This window comes from Rosa chinensis, chromosome 5 (assembly GCF_002994745.2).
Source record: "Rosa chinensis cultivar Old Blush chromosome 5, RchiOBHm-V2, whole genome shotgun sequence".
Lineage (NCBI taxonomy): Eukaryota > Viridiplantae > Streptophyta > Magnoliopsida > Rosales > Rosaceae > Rosa > Rosa chinensis.
Window position 1 is genome coordinate 68,161,876 of NC_037092.1, and position 21,292 is coordinate 68,183,167.

The following is a 21,292-nucleotide window of genomic DNA, read 5'->3' on the forward strand; positions in this document are numbered from 1 at the left end:
GGCGAGTAGTGGTCAGAGTTCTGGGAAAGTGATTCAAGAGCCGGCTATACCGGAGCGTGCATTGGGATAAGCTGGTGATCTCGTGGTGGGGGGTGTTGTTGGCGAGTGGGAGGCCCTTGCGGATATCGGGAGCTAGGTACAGGGCGAGAATGCCGGAGAGCGAGACGGAGTGGAGGGGCGAGATCGGGAAGAGGAGCAGACATGTAGAGCCGAGGGCGAGACCTAGCCTTTGTGTTTCTCTTTCTTTCTTTTTTTGTTAGTGATAGGTGTTCACTTCTTTGTAAATGCTTTGAATTTTGTAGAGACGATTGACTGAGTGGTCTGACTTTAGAATATCTGCTTGGTATTGGGACATGCAAAGTTTTATGGGGAATTAATATTGTTGGGCAATAGTCCCCCGTGCATTGAATATATTTATTGCCTTGTCGAGTGGTTGCCTTGTCATTAAGGCGACGCGACGATTGGTGGTCTGTAGTCAGTCGGTTGCAGTTGCGTCCCCCTATAAATAGGCAGGTAAGGAAATGGATTGATCATATTTTCAACATGGCGTTTTCTTTATTTTTCATTGTGCTTCTGCTTCTGAAATCTTTTCTTCCCTTTAGGCACTGTGTGCTTCCAAATTTCCAGGCTTTATAGCTTAATCTCATCTTGGGTTATGGGCTTTATAGCCTAATCTCACAAGGACTCTGCTTCATCACCTACTTGGGGATGGTGCAACCTGTGCCCCAGAGAAACTGAAAAGCCATCCAAGTGAGAAACCCAAGGACTAAGATCACTGGAGGGGCGGCGGGATGCAATGATGGAGATCGGGCAGCGATATGGTGGAGAGTGTGTGGCCCAACTGCCCTCCAATCTTTCACACCGGAATCCGGCCAGCCTATCAATCCTCCAATTCAGTGATCTTCTTTTGAAGCTCCTCCAATTCCAAAGAATCAGACTTGATCAGAGCCAGCCTGTATCGGACTCGGGAGGATATGCAAGGATAAGTGCATGTTTATCACGTTTGTATGAATGATGTAATGATGTTATTGTGTATCGCACTTGTGCGAAGTAGCAATTGATGTATCGCTATTGGCTGCAAAGCCCTTTGTAATGAACATTCCTTTTGGAGTATGTATCGCCTTTCGTTGTTCTATTGCCTTGCATGAGCTTTTATTGTGTATTGCTTATAGCCGCAGTGGAATGCGAATGTAGGCGTCATATTTCGAGGTAGTATAATCGGTGCTGGGGGCGAGAGCGAGTGGCAAGGTGTTGACAATGGGTAACTCCGTTTGGCGTGGAATCGTGTTGGCCTTGGCTGTTGCTGCCTTACGTCATGTATCGTTTATTTATTTGTTTAGTCGTCGGTATATCGCGTAGCGTTCACGCATCCATTTATGCATTGGCGTATCGCGTGACATTTATTCATTCGTTCGTTGGCGTATCGCGTAACATTTATTCATTGGCGTATCGCGCAACATTCATTCGTTCATTTATTGGATCGCCACTAGCAGCGCAGGGGTTCGCGAGGGACAGCATGTTGCTGTGTTAGAGAGACCGGCCGTGGGCGATATCGCATTAACAGTCATGCAATCATTCGTTGGCGTATCGTGTAACATTCGTTCATTCATTCGTTGGCGTATCGTGCATCATTCATTCGTTGGAGTATTGCGTAACATTCATTCATTCATTTGTTAGATCACCACTGGCAGCGTAAGGGTTCGCGAGGGACAGCATGTTGTTGTGTCAGCGGGACCGGCCGTGGGCGATATCCCATTAACATTCATGTAATCATTCGTTAGCGTATCGCGTAACATTCATTCATTCATTCGTTGGATCGCCACTAGCAACGCAAGGGTTCGCGAGGGACAGCATGTTGCTGTGTCAACGGGACCGGCCGTGGGTGATATCGCGTTAATGTTCATGCAATCATTCGTTGGCGTATCGCGTAACATTCATTCATTCAATCGTTGGATCGCCACTAGCAGCGCAAGGGTTCGTGAGGGACAGCATGTTGCTGTGTCAGCGGGACCGGCCTTGGGCGATATCGTATTAACATTCATGCAATCATTCGTTTGTAGGCAGTAGGTTGGGATTGCTGTACAGCATGCCCTTGCCTGTAGCGTGTCATGGCGGCCATCTTAAGGCATATGGCAATAATGATGGAAGAGAAGTGACCGATCATGGGTCAGAAGGCGATAAGCATTAGCATTCTATTAACACGTTACGAAAGCATTTGATGTATGCATAATATTAATTATAACATAGAGTACCGCGCGAAGGCAGCTGCAAAATACATTTGACTAAGAGAGGTAAAAGGAGATAATATTGACGCTTACAAGCATGGGGTGGGGTGTGATAGTGCGGCGGAGGCGAGCTTGGAACCCCTACCCTATTTGGGGTAGTACCGGAGATGTTGGGCATTCCAAGGATGTGGGAGGGTGATACCATATGTTCCTCTCAAGTATAAAGTAGCGGGACCGACTACCTTGAGGATTTCGTACGGTTCTTCCCAGGTGGCCTTGAGTCCTATTGGGGTTAGCATTTTTTCCTTCATCACCCAATCCTCGATAGAGAGGAGGCGAGGCAGGACTCTGCCGTAATAATAGCGAGCGATACGCTGCTTGTTGTTGATATTCCTGAGGTGGGCCCGTTGGCGGCACTCTTCCAAGAGAGGGCAGTCGAGATTCAGCCCTTCTGAGTTGGTGCATGGCAGCCCTTTCACTACATACCTCCTGCTCGACAGGGATCATGGCATCGGTGCCGAAGGACAAGCAAAAAGGGGACTCGCCATTTGCCTCCGTCGGGGTCGTTCTTATCGCCCATAGCACCTAGGGGAGTTTTCCGCCCATAAGCCTTTGGCATTGTCAAGCCTCTTTTTCAAGTTTTGCTTGATTATGTTATTAACAGCCTCGACTTGGCCATTTATCTATGGGTGAGCAAGGGAGGCATATCGGATCTGCGTGCCATACTAGCCAACGAAGTCCCTGAGAGTATTGTTATTGAACTAGGCACCATTGTCGGTGATAATGGTCTCGGGGATTCCGAATCGGCAGTATATGTTCTTCCATAGGAAGTTAATGACCTTGGTAACCGTGATCGTGGCTAAAGCCTCGACCTCGACCCACTTGGTGTTATAATCCACTACGACGATGGCAAAGTTGAGATGTCCTGGTCCTGTTAGGAACTTGCCGATAAAGTCTAGACCCCACTAGCAGTATGCCCGAGGGGTGATGATGATCGAGAGTGGTACCGATGGTGTAAGAGGGGAGTTGGCGAACTAGTGGCATTTAAGGCAAGCGCTAGCGATGCGTTTCGCGTCTTGTTCAATGGTGGGCCAATAGTACCCTGTACACAGTGCTTTAAATGCCAGGTTCCTCACACCTGCATGATTACCGCAAACCCCGCTATGCAACCATAGTAAGGCTCATTTTCCTTCCTCGAGGGAGGCACATTTTAGCAGGGGGAAAGATCTGCCCTTCCTATATAGTTTGCCTTCTCATACTGTGTACAGCATTGCTCTTCTGCAGAGCCTTGTGGCAATGTCCTTGTCCTGGGGCTCAATACCCTTAGAGAGGTAGTTGATAAATAGGTCCATCCACGAAGGTGGGCGATCACTCTCGGTCAGGAATATCTCCGAGAATGGCTTATCAAAGCTTGGTTTGTCTAGAATTTCCAACTTGAGGTTTTGGATATTGGTGTCTGGGGGCGATGTTGCCAATCTTGCGACGGCGTCTGCTTTGCTGTTCTGTGCCCGAGGGATCAGGGCGATTGTGTGGGTGGTGAGACATCGCTGGAGTAAGGTCTTGGCGAGAGCTTGGTAGTGGGATAAATGTGGCTCTTTGGCCTGGAAATCGCCGCTGACCTGGTTGACGACGAGTTGGGAATCGCTAAAGATTGCCAGTCTCGTGACACGTAATTCTTTGGCCAGCTGGATGCCAGCGATCAATGCTTTGTACTCGGCTGCATTGTTTAAGGCCTTGAACTTGAATTGTAGCGCATACTTGTATGTGTTCCCCTCTGGGTCGGTCAAGACTACCCCGAAACCACTGAGCTTACTGTTAGAGGATCCGTCCACGTGGAGAGTCCATGTGGGCGTGGCATGGGGTTCCGAGACAGTCTCGTTCGAGGGCTCGGCATCTTCTAAAGGTATGAACTCAGCGATAAAGTCAGCAGCGGCCTGCCCTTTGATGGCCGTACGTGGCTTGTAATGAATGTCAAACTCGCCGAGTTCGATGGACCATTTTACCAGTCTTCCTGAAGATTCCGTTTTCTGGAGAACTTGTTTCAGGGGTTGGTTGGTCAAGACATGTATCGTGTGTGCTTGGAAATATTGTCGTAATCGTCGGGCGGCCATGAGGAGTGCGAGGGCGAATTTCTCGATATCAAAGTACCTGGACTCAACATCGTTGAACCCTTTGCCGGTGTAGAAGACTGGAAGCTCAGTGCTATCTTCACTCCTGACCAGGGTGGCGCTGATCGCGGTGACTGATACGGCGAGGTAGACGTACAGGACTTCTCCGGGGATAGGTTTAGAAAGAGTGGGGACTGACGCCAAATAGTCTCGGAGGCCCTGGAAAGCCTTGTCGTGTTCCGGTCCCCAATTGATTGTCTTGGTATGGTGAGTCTTGAGGAGTTTGAAGAATGGGGTGCACTTATCGGTTAAACGTGATATGAATCGAGCGAGAGCGACAACCTTCCCGGTGAGGGACTGGACCTCATTCCTGGTTTTTGGAGGTGCCATATTAAGGATTGCCTATACCTTCTCTGGGTTGGCCTCGATGCCCCTCTCGTTGACTACAAAACCTAGGAATTTGCCTCCTATTACGCTGAACATGCACTTGTCCAGGTTGCCTCCCAGTAGGATGTCGAAGACGATGCCCAGGTTTTTAATGTGATCTTCAATGGTGATGCTTTTGACGAGCATGTCGTCCATATATACCTCCATGATCTTACCGATATGATCTGCGAACATGGCGTTAACCAGTCTCTGGTATGTGGCCCCAGCGTTCTTTAGACCGAACGACATTACCTTGTAACAATATAGGCCTTTATATGTGGTGAAAGATGTGTGCTCCTGATCAGAGTGCTCCATGGCGATTTAGTTGTAGCCTGAGAAGGCGTCCATAAAACTGAGGAGCTTGTGGCTTGCGGTGGAGTCAATTAGCTGATCGATACGTGGGAGGGGAAAACTGACCTTTGGGCAAGCCTTGTTCAAGTTGGTGTAATCGACACATATGCGCCATTTTCCGTTCGGTGTCTTTACCATTACGACATTAGAGATCCATGTCGAGTAGGAGACCTCCTGAACAAACCCGATGTCTTAGAGTTTCCTGACCTCTGCCTAGATCGGTTTATCTTTTTCTTCCGTGAAGGCCCTTCTTTTTTGGCGAATTAGGGGAACGTCTGGTGAGATGGTGAGCTTGTGGGTCAACAGCTCTGGCAAGATTCCTGGCATATCGGCGTATGACCATGTGAATACTTCCTGTCGGGTTTTTAGGAAGGTGATTAGCTCCGCCTGGAACTATGGATCCGTTTTGGACCCGATCTTGACTTTTCTCTCTGGGTATGCATCGGAAATGGAGACCGATATCAGGTCTTCCAAAGCGTCTGGTCTCGGATGCTTGAGTTTGTGCTTATCGTCCATCTTTTTGCTGCGTGTATCGCGATCATCAGGAGTTTCAGGATCTTCCCTTCTATCATCGGGCTTGTCCGATGGGGGGGGGGGGGGGGTAGGTCTGAAGTTAGAAGTACCTCTCACCTGCCGTGTCCCCTTCCGACAGCCAAGGAGTTGCATTGTCTCGCGAGCTCCTGATCGCCTCTAACAGTGAGGATGCCTCCTGGGGTGGGTATCTTCATCAATAGCATGTGCCCTGCCACAAAGCATTGGAGTCCCCATATAGTGTCGCATCCCAGGATGACGTTGTAGGAGGAAGGGCAGTCGACAATGATGAAGTGTGTTGTCATGGTGGCGATAGTGTTGCCGCCGCCCAATGTGATCCGTAAATTATCGAATCCCAAGGGTTGTGTAATTTCGCCTGCGAAGCTGATTAGGGGCTCATGGTCAGGGGTGAGTTTCTTCCTATCTCGATTGAGGCCCTCGTAGCAGCTGCCGAACATGACGTTGACCGCAGCGCCGCTGTCGACCAAGACCTTGTGGCATTGATAGTGGTCGATGACCATGGTGATTAAGAGTGGGTCATTGTGGTGTTTTTGGATGGTGTCCTCGCTTCGATTAAAGGCTATTGAGTTCCATTTGACCTGGGGGGTGTGGCAGCCATAGCTGAGTCCCAATATCTCCTGGCCCCCACGGCATTGGCGCTTTTGTGCATGGTAGGTCTCGGGTGTCCGTGGGGCGCCGTCGTGTATTGTTAGGATTTGGCCGTAGACTTCAATGGCATTAGCACCAGTGGCCGGAGTGCGATATTGTGAGAGTTGGCCGCTCTAAATGAGGTGCTCGATCGCATTTTTCAGTGGCTAGCAGATATTGGTGGGGTGGCCGGACTCCTCATGATATGTGCAGTATTTATCGTTGTCTCGAGGTTTAGATTGGCCGAGCTTGTGTTTGGTGGTCGCGAGATGATGTCCTTGTGATTGTTCCAGATTTCCTCATAAGAGGCAGTTAGTGTGGTATAAATCTAGTATCGGGGTGCCGCGAATCCCTGGTCATCCTTGTGCCGGGTGCAGCCGTATGGTGCATCATGATGCCGATTGCCGGAAGAGTTGTATTTTGGCTTCTCGAGGCTCTTTCCGTAATTCTTGTCCCTCCTATCACTATAGGCGTGCTACTCTCATGGGGCCCTGTCGTTTGTCTAGGCAGCCTTGTCTCGACTCGTGTCTTTGTTCCTAGTATCGGGATTGGTTACTTGAGGTATGGTGACCGGGTACGCATTGGCGTTGGTATGGCGGCCAAAGGTATCGTACTCGGACTGAGCGAAGGCGGTAGCTGCATCGAGGAGGTCATCATATGTTACGGGGGGATTGGTATTGATTTACATCAAGAAGTATCTAGGCTGGAGTGCTTGCTTGAATGCCGATGCTGCCAGGACCGGGTCGAGGGAACGACATTGGGTGTATCGGGTTCCGTGGAGTATGGATTGGAAGACCTCTAAATGGTGGTATGGGTCTCAGGTCTCATTGTACTTTTCGATCTTGAGGGGCTTGGCCTCTGGTGGGAGCTTCGTGGCCTGTATGCTGGAGGTGAAGGGTCCTGTCTTTTCCTGGAAACCAGCCGTGGTTGGCTGCCAGCCGGCTCTGCTCTCGGTTCTTTCCACTCATGCCTTTAAAGAGGCGATGGCCTCACTCATTTGGAGCAATAGTCGAGTATTGGGATCAAGTAGAGGTATGTTGGCAGTCGTAGCAGTGTTGGCATCTGATGTTCCCGCCATGCCTGCAGTCAATTGGGGGGTCGGTGCGGCGCCAAGATGTCCTTGGAAAAGGGGTAGTTCAGGTAGATCATTTGAGGGTCTGTGTTGGTGTTGCCATGCGTGGGGCCAGTGGGACCTCCTGACGTGGGGTTCGGGGGCATGAAGGTGCCAGCGAGGCAGGTGGCGGGGTCTACCGTGAGGGCTGGTCCCTGTGTGGGGACACCGCCAATGGTCGGTATCGGGGTTTCCTGCTGGTGGGCCCTTTCCGAGATGTCGTTCGGCGCGACTCATCGCTGGAGTGCTTCTCGTAGGGTGCGGTTCTGGTTGGCTATATTCTCGATCTCCCGGGGGGCCGCCATGGCAGCAGCTCGCTCGGCCTCGACCTGTGCTCGTGTCTCCATGAGGTCACGCATCGCTATCTATAGCGCCGTGGTTGGATCGGTGGTCCTGGCTGATTGAGTCTCGGTGTTTGGGCTTTGAAACTCGAGAGTGCGCTGGACCTCGCAGGTCGTTGCCTCGCAAGGTGGGTCGTTGTTGCTGGTACCGGGATTGCTGGTAGCCATCGATGTGTTGTCCTGCCAACAAGGAGCGAGGGGAGTCCTTCTAGCACCAAATGTTTCAGTGGTCTCGAGAGCAGTCTTGTCCACCTGAACATGGGTAGTTTTAGTCCGCTACTATCGCTATTGGTCTCGGTTAGCTGCAAAACAGATGAAGGTCAGAGGGAAGACCGGGTGTGTCAGCCTTCAACGCTCCGATGCCTAAGTCAATATCGAGTAAGATAATGACAATGGAAAGCGATAGTAAACAGTTACTTCTTTGGGTTGTTTGGAGATGTCCTTAATGTAGGAGATTTGTGGGAGCTTGGTTCCGTTTCTTTCGGTGTGGGACGTTTTGGGTCCCGATATTGCCCTGAGGGGGATCGGAACCCCCCAGCTGGGAGCTTACCTTGGTGGTGTACTGGCGATACGAGTCTTATGCTTCCGATACTTGTGCTTAAGAGGTATGTACATACCAACAATGTGCAAGGAAAAGTTTTTTTTTTTTTTTTTGGATCAAATGCAAGGATAAGTTTTGTTAAACAACGACATGCGTGGCCCGTGACCCACCATTATACCGATGCTGTCCCAACTTGACCACCCGTTTGGTGTTGAGTTTTAATCACAAAAGGTCTCGGTACAATTGGGTATGATCCACCCACTTATAAGTTATATTTTATTTGTTACTTTTCTAATATGAGATCTTTTCTCTCCAACACGTCTCCTCACGTGTAACCTAGCTCTAGGTACGCACGTGCAATTAATTGACAAACCCAATTCCACATTGGAAATCAGGTCATAAGTCCCACATTAGAGACTTAGCCAATCACATAACAATCCGAGGCCCACATCGGACACTTGGTAATAATCCAATCAAAATCTTCTGATGGCCATTTTAATGAAACTCAAACCGAGTCCATGATAATTGGATTAGAGACTGGCAAATCAATTAATGAACTCAAATTCAGGTCCATGATGGCAACGTAATTGAAGAGGACCCCACTCTGAAACCATGTTAAACAGTGACAAGCGTGGCCCATGGCTCAATTGTACCAATACTGTCCTAACTTAACCACCCATTAGGTGTTGAGTTTTGATCAAAAAAGACGTTGATACAATTGGGTATGATCCACCTACATATAAGTTATATTTTATTTGTCACTTTTCTACTGTAGGATCTTCTCCCTCCAACAAGTTTGTCATCTCAATTAAAAAATAAAACAAAAGAAAATTAAATTATAAATTTTATAGAAAAAAACAATTAAAAAAAATTCCACTACCTCCTATTTTTTCGGCGGATTTTGGTTTTTGTTTTTTCTAAGTTTCATTTTTCATATGCTACTTAATTTAATTTTTTTTACGTTTTTAAATTAAAAATCCTTGCACATGTATAAAATTTTGTCTAAAATAACATTGATATCCGGAAACAACGATTAGTGGATAATGGTATTGTTATTACATGGACAAATATTGATTAATTTCGCAAAAGACAGGGGTGAAATTAAATATTTTTAAATCACCAGGTTAATTTAGAGTATCACTCTAAAACATAATGACTATTTATAACTTTTGTAAAAGTAAAATGCAATTAGAATTGGTCGCCTCATTTCATTTCATAGTCCCTTTATATAGAGATAGAATTACAACGGAAATATCAATTACATTAAATACTGATTGATCCGTAATCCTTGTTGATTGATGGTAATCGCTGATTCCTTGATTCTCTCTCTGTCAATCGCTTTGACGAGGGCACATAATATGTTTTTCCTTTAACCCTCCCCCTTGTGCCAAGTTAAAGGCGAAATGGTGCATGCGTTGTTACCTCACTAAAAACCTTGCCAAGTAACAATAAAAACCCTGTGAGATAAAAAAAAAACACCTTGGTCGAAGGAAAAGAGCACAATGCACCTTTTACATTTAAGGATGACATGTGTGTGTTAAACTCCGCCTGGCGTCTACACCTCCCCCTGATCTTTACATTAATCAAGGGAGCTTGGAAAGTCTTCACATTCCTATGCTTTTCACATGTTTCTCAAATGTGGCCTTAGGCAGTGTGATTTGGTGAACAAATCTGCCACATTCTCATCAGACTTTACTTGATTCACTTGAATCTTGAGGAGGGTCTGTTATTGCTGATTGTAGGAAAACTTTGGCGATATGTGTTTTGTATTATCACCATTGTTATATTCTAGGTTCATCTGTTCGATGCAAGCTGTATTATCTTCATAAATGCAAGTAGGCTCTTCAGTGGTAGAACTCAAACCACTAGTCCCTCTAATATGTGTAATGATAGCTCTTAACCATATACACTCACGAACCACCTCATGTAGAGTGATGATCTCTGAGTGGTTAGAAGAGGTAGCCGCAAGGGTTTGCTTGGTTGAACTCCAAGATATCGCCGTGTTCCCAATGGTAAATACATAACCAGTTTGGGAAAGACCTTTATATGGATCAAAGAGGTACCCAGCATCAGCAAAACTGACCAAAAAGTCATTTGGTGTTTTAGTGTAGTGAGTGGCGTTTTCGCCATCAACATTTTCTTTAAGGATTGTAGTTCTATCTGCGGTCCCTCTTGTCTCTCTATAGGGAAAGAATAGTCTCAAGTCAGTGTTTCATTTTAGATATCGAAAAATGTTCTTGATACCATTCTAGTGCCGTTGCGTTGGCACTGAGGTAAATCTTGCTAACAAATTCACTAAGAATGCAATGTTTGGTCGAGTACATTGGGCTAAGTACAATAATGCTCCTATTGCACTTAGATAGGGAATTTCATCTCCCAACACCTCTTCGTCATCTTCCTTTGGATGAAATAGATCTTTCTTTGCATCCAAACTTCGACCGATCATGGGAGTGCTAGCAGGATGTGCTTTGTCTATGTTAAATCGCCTGACTTTTGGACATACGCAGACTGGTGGATTAGTATTCCACAAACTCGGTGTTCTAGTTCAAGGCCTAGACAGAATTGAGTTTTCCCAAGATCCTTCATCTCTAATTCGGATTTCAAGTAGCTCGCGGTTTCTCTTATTTCATCAAGAGTACCTATTATGTTCATATCATCGACATATATAGCTACAATTGCAAATCCGAAACTTGTTTTCTTTATGAATACGTAGGGGCACAATTCATCGTTCTTATATCCCTTCCCAATTGAGTAGTTACTTAGACGGGTATACCACATCCGCCCGGATTGTTTCAATCAGTAAAGTAAGTGTTTCAACCTAATTGCAAATACACTTCGTGGTTTAGAGTCACTTGACTTGGATAATGTTAGGCCATCTGGCACTTTCATATACATATATATATATAGACATATATATATATATATATATATATGAATCAAGATCCCGATAGAGATATGCAGTACCCACATCCATGAGCTACATTTCCAGTCCTTTCAGAAACTATCAAGCTAACTACGTAGCGGAATGCTATAACGTCCATTACGGGAGAGTATGTCTCCTCGTAGTCAATTCTAGGGCGTTGCAAGAAACCTTGCGCCACAAGGCAAGCCTTGTACCTCAGGACTTCATTCTTCTCATTACGCTTTCTGACAAAGACCTATTTATGTCCTACAGGCTTTACACTTGGTGGGGTTAGCACTACCGGACCAAATACCTGTCTCATTGCTAGAGAATTTAGTTCTACCTGGATTGCTTCTTTCCATTTAGGCCAATCTGCTCTTTGTTGACATTCTGCAACAGAGCGTGGTTCGATATCATCGTGCTCTATGATTTCTTGAGCAACAATATATGCAAATATATCATCAATGTGTATGGAAGATCTTTCTATCAACTCATACGCACTCTCATAATCCATTGAGATTTCTTTGTTCTCTGGAATCATTTCAAACATTGGAGTGTCCTCCAGTATAGATTCATGGACATAACTGTAATCAGAGATAATCTCATGAGAGGGATTCTCTACATTGATGATTAATGGATCAGTTGTGCCTTACTCGCCCTCTTCTTCCTTGGGTGAGTGTCAATCGAACCAAGTGGCCTCCCCCTCTTCCTTTGGGGAGCCACGGCCTCAACCACACCTCCATTAAGTGTAGTTGCAATGCCTCTATCTGCGGTACCGTGCCCCTTGTTGGGGACTTCTAAACTTGCAGGCACATTTGCAGCTGGTATATGTGATCTCGTCATTTTTGCGATATCAGTAAACGCATCAGGCATCGAATATGCTACATTATGAAGATCGATTATTCTTTTCACTTCACTTTCACTTTGTGAAGTGCGGGGATCAAAATGAGATAGAGTGGGGACAAACCACGACAATTCCTATCGTTCCCCTGAAAAATCCTTTTTCCTATCTCCCCCTAATGATGGGAAGACTATCTCATCAAAGTGACAATCTGTAAATCTAGTAGTAAAGAGATCGCCTGTCAAGGTTTCCAAGTAGTGAATAATTGTTGGGGATTCGTATCCAACATAAATACTTAATCATCTCTGAGGACTTTTGGTGCGCTGTGGGGGCGCAATAGGCACATATACTGCGCAACCAAATATGCGTAAGTATGAAATGTCAGGCTCATATCCAGTTACCAACTGGTACGCAGAAAATGGTTGGTTAGCAGTGGGTCTGAAACGAATAAGTAAAGCTGCGTGCAATATTGCATAACCCCATGCAGATATAGGCAGGGTGATGTGCATAACCAATGCCCTAGCCACCATTTGTAGCCTTTTGATGGTGGCTTCTGCAAGACCCTTTTGTGTATGCACATGGGGTATAGGATGCTCTACATCGATCCCGATAGACATGCAATAATCATCAAATGCTTTTGATGTAAACTCTCCAGCGTTATCAAGCCTTATAGACTTGATATGGTGATCAGGGTGGTGAGCCCTTAAACGTATAATCTGTGCTAGGAGTTTTGCAAATGCAGCATTTCTTGTGGACAATAAAACGACATGTGACCAGCGTGTCGAAGCATCCACCAGAACCATAAAGTACTTGAACGGTCCGATTCTGGGTAGATAGGTCCACATATATCTCCTTGTATCCTTTGTAAGAACGGGATGTTTTGTTTTGTATCTTTAGCATAGGAAGGTCTCGATCCTGTTTTTGCTAAAGAGCAGGCTTTGCAAAATAAGTGATGTGCCTTTGAAATAGTCAATGAGGCAAAATGGGAGGGAGGTAGTGCTTCTGGTACTTCAGAAGGCAATGGCTGCATTTGAGCAGTACTAAGACCAACACCTTGCAGTGTGGCGGATTTTTCTCCCATTGTTTTTTTTTTTCACTCGAAAGAAGGGATGTCAATGTGATTTCTTTAAAATAAGGATCATCATATCATGACCGGGATGCCCTAGGCCATCATGCTAAAGCATGTATGAGTCAGTGTCCCACATTTCATTGTTGGTGACAGTATAGGATTCAATGATCCGAATCGTAGTGTGGTACAGTCCACTAAATTGACTCATAAATTTCTCTAAAATAAGTTTCCTTCCACATTTATTAGAGGTAATATAAAGGTATTCAATTCCATTCTCACAGTGTGTTTTTACATGATAATCGTTGGCACGAATATCTTTGAAACTTAACAAGGTTCGATTAACTCTTGGTGCATTTAGAGCATTGGTGACATTAAAGATATCTCATATTCTTTAGAGTATTTCTATTTTAGGTAGAATGATAATCTTTTCATTCAAATAATTTTTCTCTAGATGTATTACTTTACATCTTTATAGTGCTATTTAGAACCATGTAAATATGTGTAGTAAGTTTTTAATAAATTCAGTGCTTCAGAATAAAATTCAAAATTTATTAATAAGCCAACAATAATCAAATCAAGGTCTTGTTCTAATTCATCAAACCATTATAGAAATAAACTTTAAGACCAAGCAATAGTCTAATTAAAAATGAGGCATTATGCCTTCACATCTGTCTTTGGAAAATAAATAAAGCAGATCAGTCAAAGTCTGAAGTATCCTTTGACGGAGCAAGTTCCTTGTTGCCATTGAAGTCTGCAATAGTGAGGTTGACATCTGGGTCATGACCTTCTTCTTCCATATAGTGAGCCTCTTGTTTTTTAGACTCCATATACCTCTTGTAAGTGGCTGCAACTATGTTGCTTGCTTGGTAGCTCATCTACCAATGCCCAATGACTCCACACCTATAGCATGGTTCATTGCCAACGCTATCCTGTTTGACTGAAGGGTTCGTAGGTGCCCTTTGCACCTTGTTTCCATGACCACTAGGGCCAGCATCACCATCTCTGCTCCATACATTGGGAGGGCCTCCACGACCCATACCACGACCCCCATGTCCCTTGCCACATGGTGCGTTGTTGCCACGTGGGTAGGGATCAGCATGTCTAAACCTCTTTACATTTGAGTTCTTTCTACCTTTCATTTTTCCATAATTAGCCTCAGGAATTTTCTTTGTCCCAGTGGGCCTGACATTGTTGTTCAAGAGAACCTCATTATGCCTCTCAGCCACTTGCAGTAGGCTGATCAACTTATTGAATGTTTTGATTCTTTTGTTGTCATACTCCAGCCTATACTGGTTCACTAGTATAAGCGTTGAAGTAGGAAAGGTGGAAAGAGTCTTGTAGATCATATCATCTTCTGTGATTTCCCTTCCACAAAAATTGAGACGTGCCTTTAAGCGCAACATGTCCTTGTTGAAGTCATTGACCCTTTTATAGTCAAGCAAGCGGATTCCATTCCACTGAACAGCCAGTTATGGGAGTAAAGTGTCATGAATGTTCCCAAAACGTACCTTAAGGGCATCCCACAGTTCTTTGGGTGTCTTCAACTGAAGGTACTCCCAGCGTGGGCTATGATCAATATGTTGCCTCAGAAACATTAAGGCATTTGCTTTCACCTTATTAGATAGTTCATCATCTTTGGGGTCGGTAATGGTGGCAGTGTAGACTTTTGCCACAAAGGCAGTTTCTACATCGGAAACCCAACGATGGTACTCAAGTCCTTCTAAGTCCAAGACGTCAAATTCAGGTCGAGTTGGATCAGCCATCTACATAAACAAGTGGGAAGATATAAATTACGCAGTCATAAAGACATCCACGTGAATTATTTTCCAAATATATGAATTAGATTTCAAGACTAAGATTCGTAATGGTCACATTTTTTTTCGATGCTATGTGAAAATACTTTATCACAGTAAGTGTGTGTGTGTGTGTGTGTAATGCGCATGAATTTTCATTATCATGACAAAGCAGATTGTATTTGTTGCATTCTAAAAATAACCATAGCACATTTAAACATAGCATATATAAAAATAAACTACATGACATGCTCAAATTTCACAAATATACAACAAATTATATACTACACATAATAATTACCAATAATATATCATGAGTAAAATAAAAAAAATCACGAAACTTGCTTTAAATTTCACGATAAAAACATAAGAAATAAAATATAAAACATGCTAAACATATTTATAAATCATGCTTAAAAATAATCATAAAAAACATAAATAACAAGGCATGCTTGAAAGGATCAAAATTATCTAACTAAACATGCTCAATAACAAACTATAATAAAAGCATAAACAATAAAGTATCAAGCATGCTTAAAAATAGTAGACATAAATGAAAATCACATACTTTAGATTCCACGAATATATATTACATATATAACAAGCAATAAAATAGCATGCTAATAAAAATTCTAATTATAAATAATTAAATATACCCCATAGTATGAAAATAAAAGAGAACATTCTTGGTTTTAATAAAAATAAAACAATCCTAACGCACGCGCGTGTTGATGCAGGTGTGCGTAGCAATATTTTTGGGATTGAGAAAAAACAAAGCCGCTTCCTCTCTCTATGCATCAGTGGGCCTTATTCTTGTTTTTTTTCTTTTCTTTGTTTTCTGTTTTTTTTTTCTGGGCCTGGTCTTTTCTTTGGGCATTTTTTTTTCTCTCTTTTGTTTTCTGTGGGCCTTAGGGCCTTTTTTTTTCTTTGCTTCTTTTTTTTTTCTAGGCCGCAGGCCTGGTTCTTCTTCTTTTCTTTTTTTTGTTGGGCCAGGTCATACTCTTTTTTTGTTTTTTTTTCTCTCTTTTTCTTCTTTTTTTTCTTTCCTTTCTCTCTTTTTTTTCTTTTCCGCGTCTTCTTCCTTCGCGTCTCCTTCTGGTTTGCAAGTGGCTATGTGACTAGGATCTGCTGCAGGCGGGTTTAGTTGTGGTGCACTGCTGCAAGGAGCTGCGATGCAGGGTGGAGGCTGAAGGCTACAGCGCGAGTTGCTAGGTTGGGCTGGGAGTGAGATGCATGGCAGAGGGGAGGCCGCGCCGGCGAGCAGGACGAGGGCAGAGGTTTGCGGCTTGGTGATGGAGGCCGGCTGAAGGAGGAAGCGCTAACCAAGAGGTTTGGGGCATCGGGACTTGGCCGGATTTGCTGCGCCGAGGTCGGATTCGACTGAGATTTTTCCGAGACAGGTATAGTGCTTGCTGGGCTGTGCGGGCTCCGGCGGTGCAGGGCGGGAGGAGGGCGTCTATGCGGCCGAAAGAAGGATCTGGGCAGTGCACTTACGCTGGGCAGTGCGATTAGACAACAAGTGGCCTAGGCTAGGCTAGGCTTGGTGGCCGGATTTTATTTATTTATTTGTAAAATGGTTTCGACGGGAAGAAGAAAGAAACTAAAAAAACTAGGGTTTTTTTCTTGGCTATTGGCTCTGAGCGTGCTGATAACGTGTAAAAGTAAAATGCAATTGGAATTGGTCGCCTCATTTCATTTCATAGTCCCTTTATATAGGGATAGAATTACAACGGAAATATCAATTACATTAAATACTAATTGATCCGTAATCCTTGCTGATTGATGGTAATCGCTGATTCTTTGATTCCCTCTCTATCAGTCGCTTTGACGAGGGCACATAATATGTTTTTCCTTTAACAACTTTTTTTTTTTTTTTAATTACTGAGGCAATTAAATTTATAAGGACACATGCAGTTAACTTGAGACTAGCATTTCAAATCTCATTTTGTGGATCAAGAATACTAAGGGGACTGAAGCGGGCTACTGGAACACAAACAAGATCATATGCCCTCGGAGTCGTGAATCCCGGTTTTTCATCCATTTCAAGAACATTATTCTCCTTATCCATGTTCTTGTAATGTGTCCCAACAACTTTCCAATCAAAGCATTGAATCATAGCTGCAAGTAGCGCAGGTAGCATTTTCATGGTTAGGGTTATACCAGGACATATCCTCCTTCCAGATCCGAATGGAAGAAATTGAAACTGTTGTCCTCTAACATCTATTGCACTTGCCTTGTCGCCCCCATCGAGTTGTAAGAATCTTTCAGGACAAAACTCTAATGGTTTTTCCCAATTCTTAGGATCTCTTCCGATGGCCCAATTGTTTATGAATAACATTGTGTCTTTGGCAATGACATAATTGCCAACCTTACATTGTTCTACGCATTTTCTTGTAACAAAAGTCAAAGGTGGGTGTAGCCTTAATGATTCTTTTATGATGGCTTGAATGTAAGGAAGATTGGGAACATCCAATTCTCCGACTAATCTTCCATTTTTAACGACTCGATATATCTCATCCCTTGCTTTTTTAAGCACCTCTGGGTGATTCATAAGCTCTGCCAGTGCCCATTCCATTGAAATAGAGGTTGTGTCTATGCTAGCCGCAAACAAATCCTGTGAAAAACCTTTTGTTACTTTTTTTAAAGTAAATAACAGTTGAGAAAATTCATATACAAATTAATGGAAATTTAAGTTCCAGAACTATTAAATATTTTTTGTCAGAAAAATCACACTCATTAATATATACACATATATGTTCACGAGTACTCTCACCAATTTGTACATTCAAGTATCAAACTTATGAGATGAGAGAATTCTGATTTATCAAAGAGAGTTTCTATTGGGACCTCCAAATTTGCTCATTTGACCTCACTCTATTATGAATTATTAAATGACATATATAACCTATTATAAAATGACTATTAAGGACAATAATTATACCAAAAAAAATATTATATTTATTTTATGTAGACTTTCCAATTCAATAATATTAGATTGTATTCCTTATCTATTTTCATTTTCCAATTTCACTACATACTCATTAAAGCATTCATATATATTTAATAAGAATTAAAAATATGATTAAGATCATGTGACATAAAAATATATGATATATATGTTGAACACATATTGGTGAGGGAAAATAAAATAAATCCTCTTATGATTTATGACCTAAATCTAAAAAAATCCATTATATTTGCCAAAAAAAAAGTATTTAAATAATTAATCATGTGGTACAAAAAATACAAGAAAAAAATAAACATTAAAAAACGAATGAATTTTTTTGTTTGAGAATAAAAAAAATGATTTTTTTTTTTGCACAGCTAAAATAGAAAAAAAAAAAACTAATAGTTCATGGCATTTTTTTATTAATTAGACATTAATTTTTGAACTCAAATTTGATTAAGAAATGTATATTTAGTTAAGATTTACAGAATGATTAAATCATTGAAATGACAAATTTTTTTATTTTAAAGATAATAATTTGTTTGCAAATTATAGGAGTAAGGTTATTTGAGGAAGTTTACTGAGGTTTAGTGAGTAAATTTAGTATTTGAAAATTTGATAAGAGGTGTAAAAAGCATAGAGGTCAAGTGAGTAAATTTGGAGGTTCCAATAGAAAAACTCTTTATCAAATGCATGCATAACACACATACACTATATATATAAGACCATTCTACAAAAGATTAGGTTAGGTTTAGAAGTATGGTTAGAGTAAGGATTAGGTTTAGAAAAAATATGGGATTAATTTGGAAAAACAGTAGGGATGGGTGAATTATACCGTAATTAGACCCTTAACATGATTTCTTGAAAATTCAACCTCCAAATTCTCACTGCTCTCACCCTCCAAAATATCAAGCAAAATATCAAGAAAGCTCTTGACATCCTTTTCTTCTATAGTGTCGCCTTTCTTCTGTATCTTCCTCAACTCTTCACGTTCAGCGATCACCTTCTCCACCAATTCATCGAACTTCTTATGTGTGGCCTCGGTTCTCTTCCGAAATCCCTGCAAATCCAGTTTCTTCCAAATCCAATTAAAATCACTGAAATTGAACTCTCCGAAAATCTTGGTCGCCTCCCGGACCACCAACCTCGCCTCATCCGCCCGCGAAGCACTAGAATATTTCCCCAGCATCATCTGCCCGATGACGTTGTGACTAACCCTGGGCAGCTCCTCACTGAGGTTGACTGATTCGCAAGTCTCGGCTTTCTTGGCCAACAGCCTCAGAAGCCTCACGTACTCTTGGTTTCGGATGGCCAAAAAGTTGTCTACACTGTGGCCGCCGAGGAGCTCGTTTGTGATCAGCTTCTTGGTGAACTTCCAGTGATGTGCATAAGGTGCAAATGCAAAGGAAGCATTGTATGTCATGGTTTCGACCGCGGTGTTCTCTGAGCGGTCTATGAAGGAGAGCTCGTGGGTTTTTAGGAATTCTTTTGCCAACTCCGGTGACGTCACCACGATGCATGGGACGGAGCCGAGGCGGAGAGAGAATATGGGACCGAAGCGTAGAGAGAGGTCGTGGAAGGAACGGTGGATGAGAGGGCTGAGGAGATGGAAATGGCCAATGATGGGCAAGGCTAAAGGGCTTGGAGGAAGGTCACCATAGTGTTTCACATGGAACTTTTTCGAGATGAAGATAGAGAGAATAAGGAAGAGGATGAGGAGGACTAACTCAACTACCATGGCTACTAACTACCTTGTGATCGTAGTGAGATTTTAGCAAGAATGGCTTCGTATTCTTCACTATATAAAGACCCATATTAATGTCTTAACCATAGACTTCAATTTTTCTGTCTGTCTAATCAAAACTTTAAATATGTTTAAATCATTCTTGTAGCTGTCCTGAAATGAGCTCAATGAAAATAGAATCTCATGTGATTTGATTTGTAGCTATCCGTACCACCCAACCTCCAAAAAAAAAAAATTCTCATAACCAATCAATTATATTAAGAAAACAGAATGATCAAATTGCAGTCGTACCAATCAAAATAGATAAAGTAATTTTATTTGGTAAATAGTAAAGAAATTAATTTATCAAAAAAAAGTTAAGTAATAAATGGATAAATTATTATTTTCTTTACTTGGACATTTGTAATTTTTATATGAGTTTAGGAGATGTATAAAATAGCATTTTGCTTGATTTAAGTGTTTTCCTGTAGCACGGGGTTTAGGTTTTATGTCCCCCCCTCTGGTTACAAAATCATACTATTAATGTACTAAATGGAACCGGGCGTGGGGTTGAGCCTCCCGGCTCGGCTGGGTTCCAACTTTTCAAAAAAAAAAAGAATGAACATCTTCTATAAGGAAAAGTACATACAACTTTGAGTCAAGTAATTTTTTGCTAAATTCTAACATTATAATTTTGTATACTATGTCTTGACCCCCCAAGTTTTAAATCCTAGTTCTGCCCCTGGAAATCGCAGTTATAATTTTCATTATATTTGAAAATAGCATTTGTGTCAAAACAACTATTGTCATCAATTGAAAAACTACTTCCAATGGAAAAAAAAAAAAAAAAACAACTGTTGAATAACCAAAAACCTACTATCAACAAATCAAAAAGCTAGTGTAATTTTTTAGAAAAGTTATTATCATTTTTCGACACTTAGATAAAAATATATATTGACTCAATTGATAATATAAGTATTAAAATGACATTTATAAGTAATTTGCTATAACTAGCTTTATGATTCATCAACAATAGCTTTTCAAAAGATGTCAATAGCAATAACATTTCAGTTTCTTGGTTATAACTTTTCAGTGTGGGGCGGTAGCTTTTTTTAATGATGGTAGTGACTTTTTCAACAAGTGATATAACTTTCATGAAGAATAACAAAATACCTTTCTGGTTAATTGACAGTAACGTTTTGATTCCTAACGAGACCCTTGTTAATAGTTTGCTAAAGAAAAAACAACTTGATAGGCTATTACAGAAATACCCTTGACAATATTTACCCTAAATTTGGGTTTGGTTACAGGCTTACGGCCTAGATAACTCTTCAAGTAGACAAAGTGGTGTTAGCTCAGTGGTTAGAGCACTCACTACCTATGTACGAAGTCATGGGTTCAATAGTCACCATGGGGGCAGGAATGAAACTCTTTGATCCTCTTTTAAAAAAGAAGAAAAAAAAAAAAAAACTCTTCAAGTAGATCCACGTCTGATTAGACCAGATGATAAATCCCATACCAGAAATTAACGTTGAAAAAGTTTGTTTTGGCGAGTTCCGTTGTCAAATAATTAATAGTTTAATTAATATTAAACTTCGCCAAACTTATTTATTTCTTGCGGTTCAATTTTAAGTATTGCCTGCATCAATGTACCGTTTTATATCACCATCTGTAGTTATAGTTGATATCGTATCTGTGGATCGATCTCCAAACAACTGGTATGAACTAGTTTTTC

The 21,292-nt window shown here is 42.3% G+C and overlaps 2 protein-coding genes across 2 annotated transcripts; both read right to left on the reverse strand.

Moving 5' to 3' along the window:
* Positions 1-3,478: 3,478 nt before the first annotated feature.
* On the reverse strand, positions 3,479-4,723 carry LOC112163907. Its single transcript, XM_024300170.1, has one exon. It carries the CDS (start codon positions 4,721-4,723, stop codon positions 3,479-3,481), a length of 1,245 nt encoding a protein of 414 aa, XP_024155938.1.
* An 11,842-nt stretch (positions 4,724-16,565) lies between these two features.
* Positions 16,566-19,592, reverse strand: LOC112163908 (licodione synthase). Its single transcript, XM_024300171.2, has 2 exons — positions 18,670-19,592; positions 16,566-17,501 (listed from the first exon to the last, which is right to left on the reverse strand). The coding sequence occupies exons 1-2, from the start codon at positions 19,570-19,572 to the stop codon at positions 16,821-16,823; spliced, it is 1,584 nt and encodes a 527-aa protein (XP_024155939.1). The 5' UTR covers positions 19,573-19,592; the 3' UTR covers positions 16,566-16,820.
* Between the last annotated feature and the right edge of the window lie 1,700 nt (positions 19,593-21,292).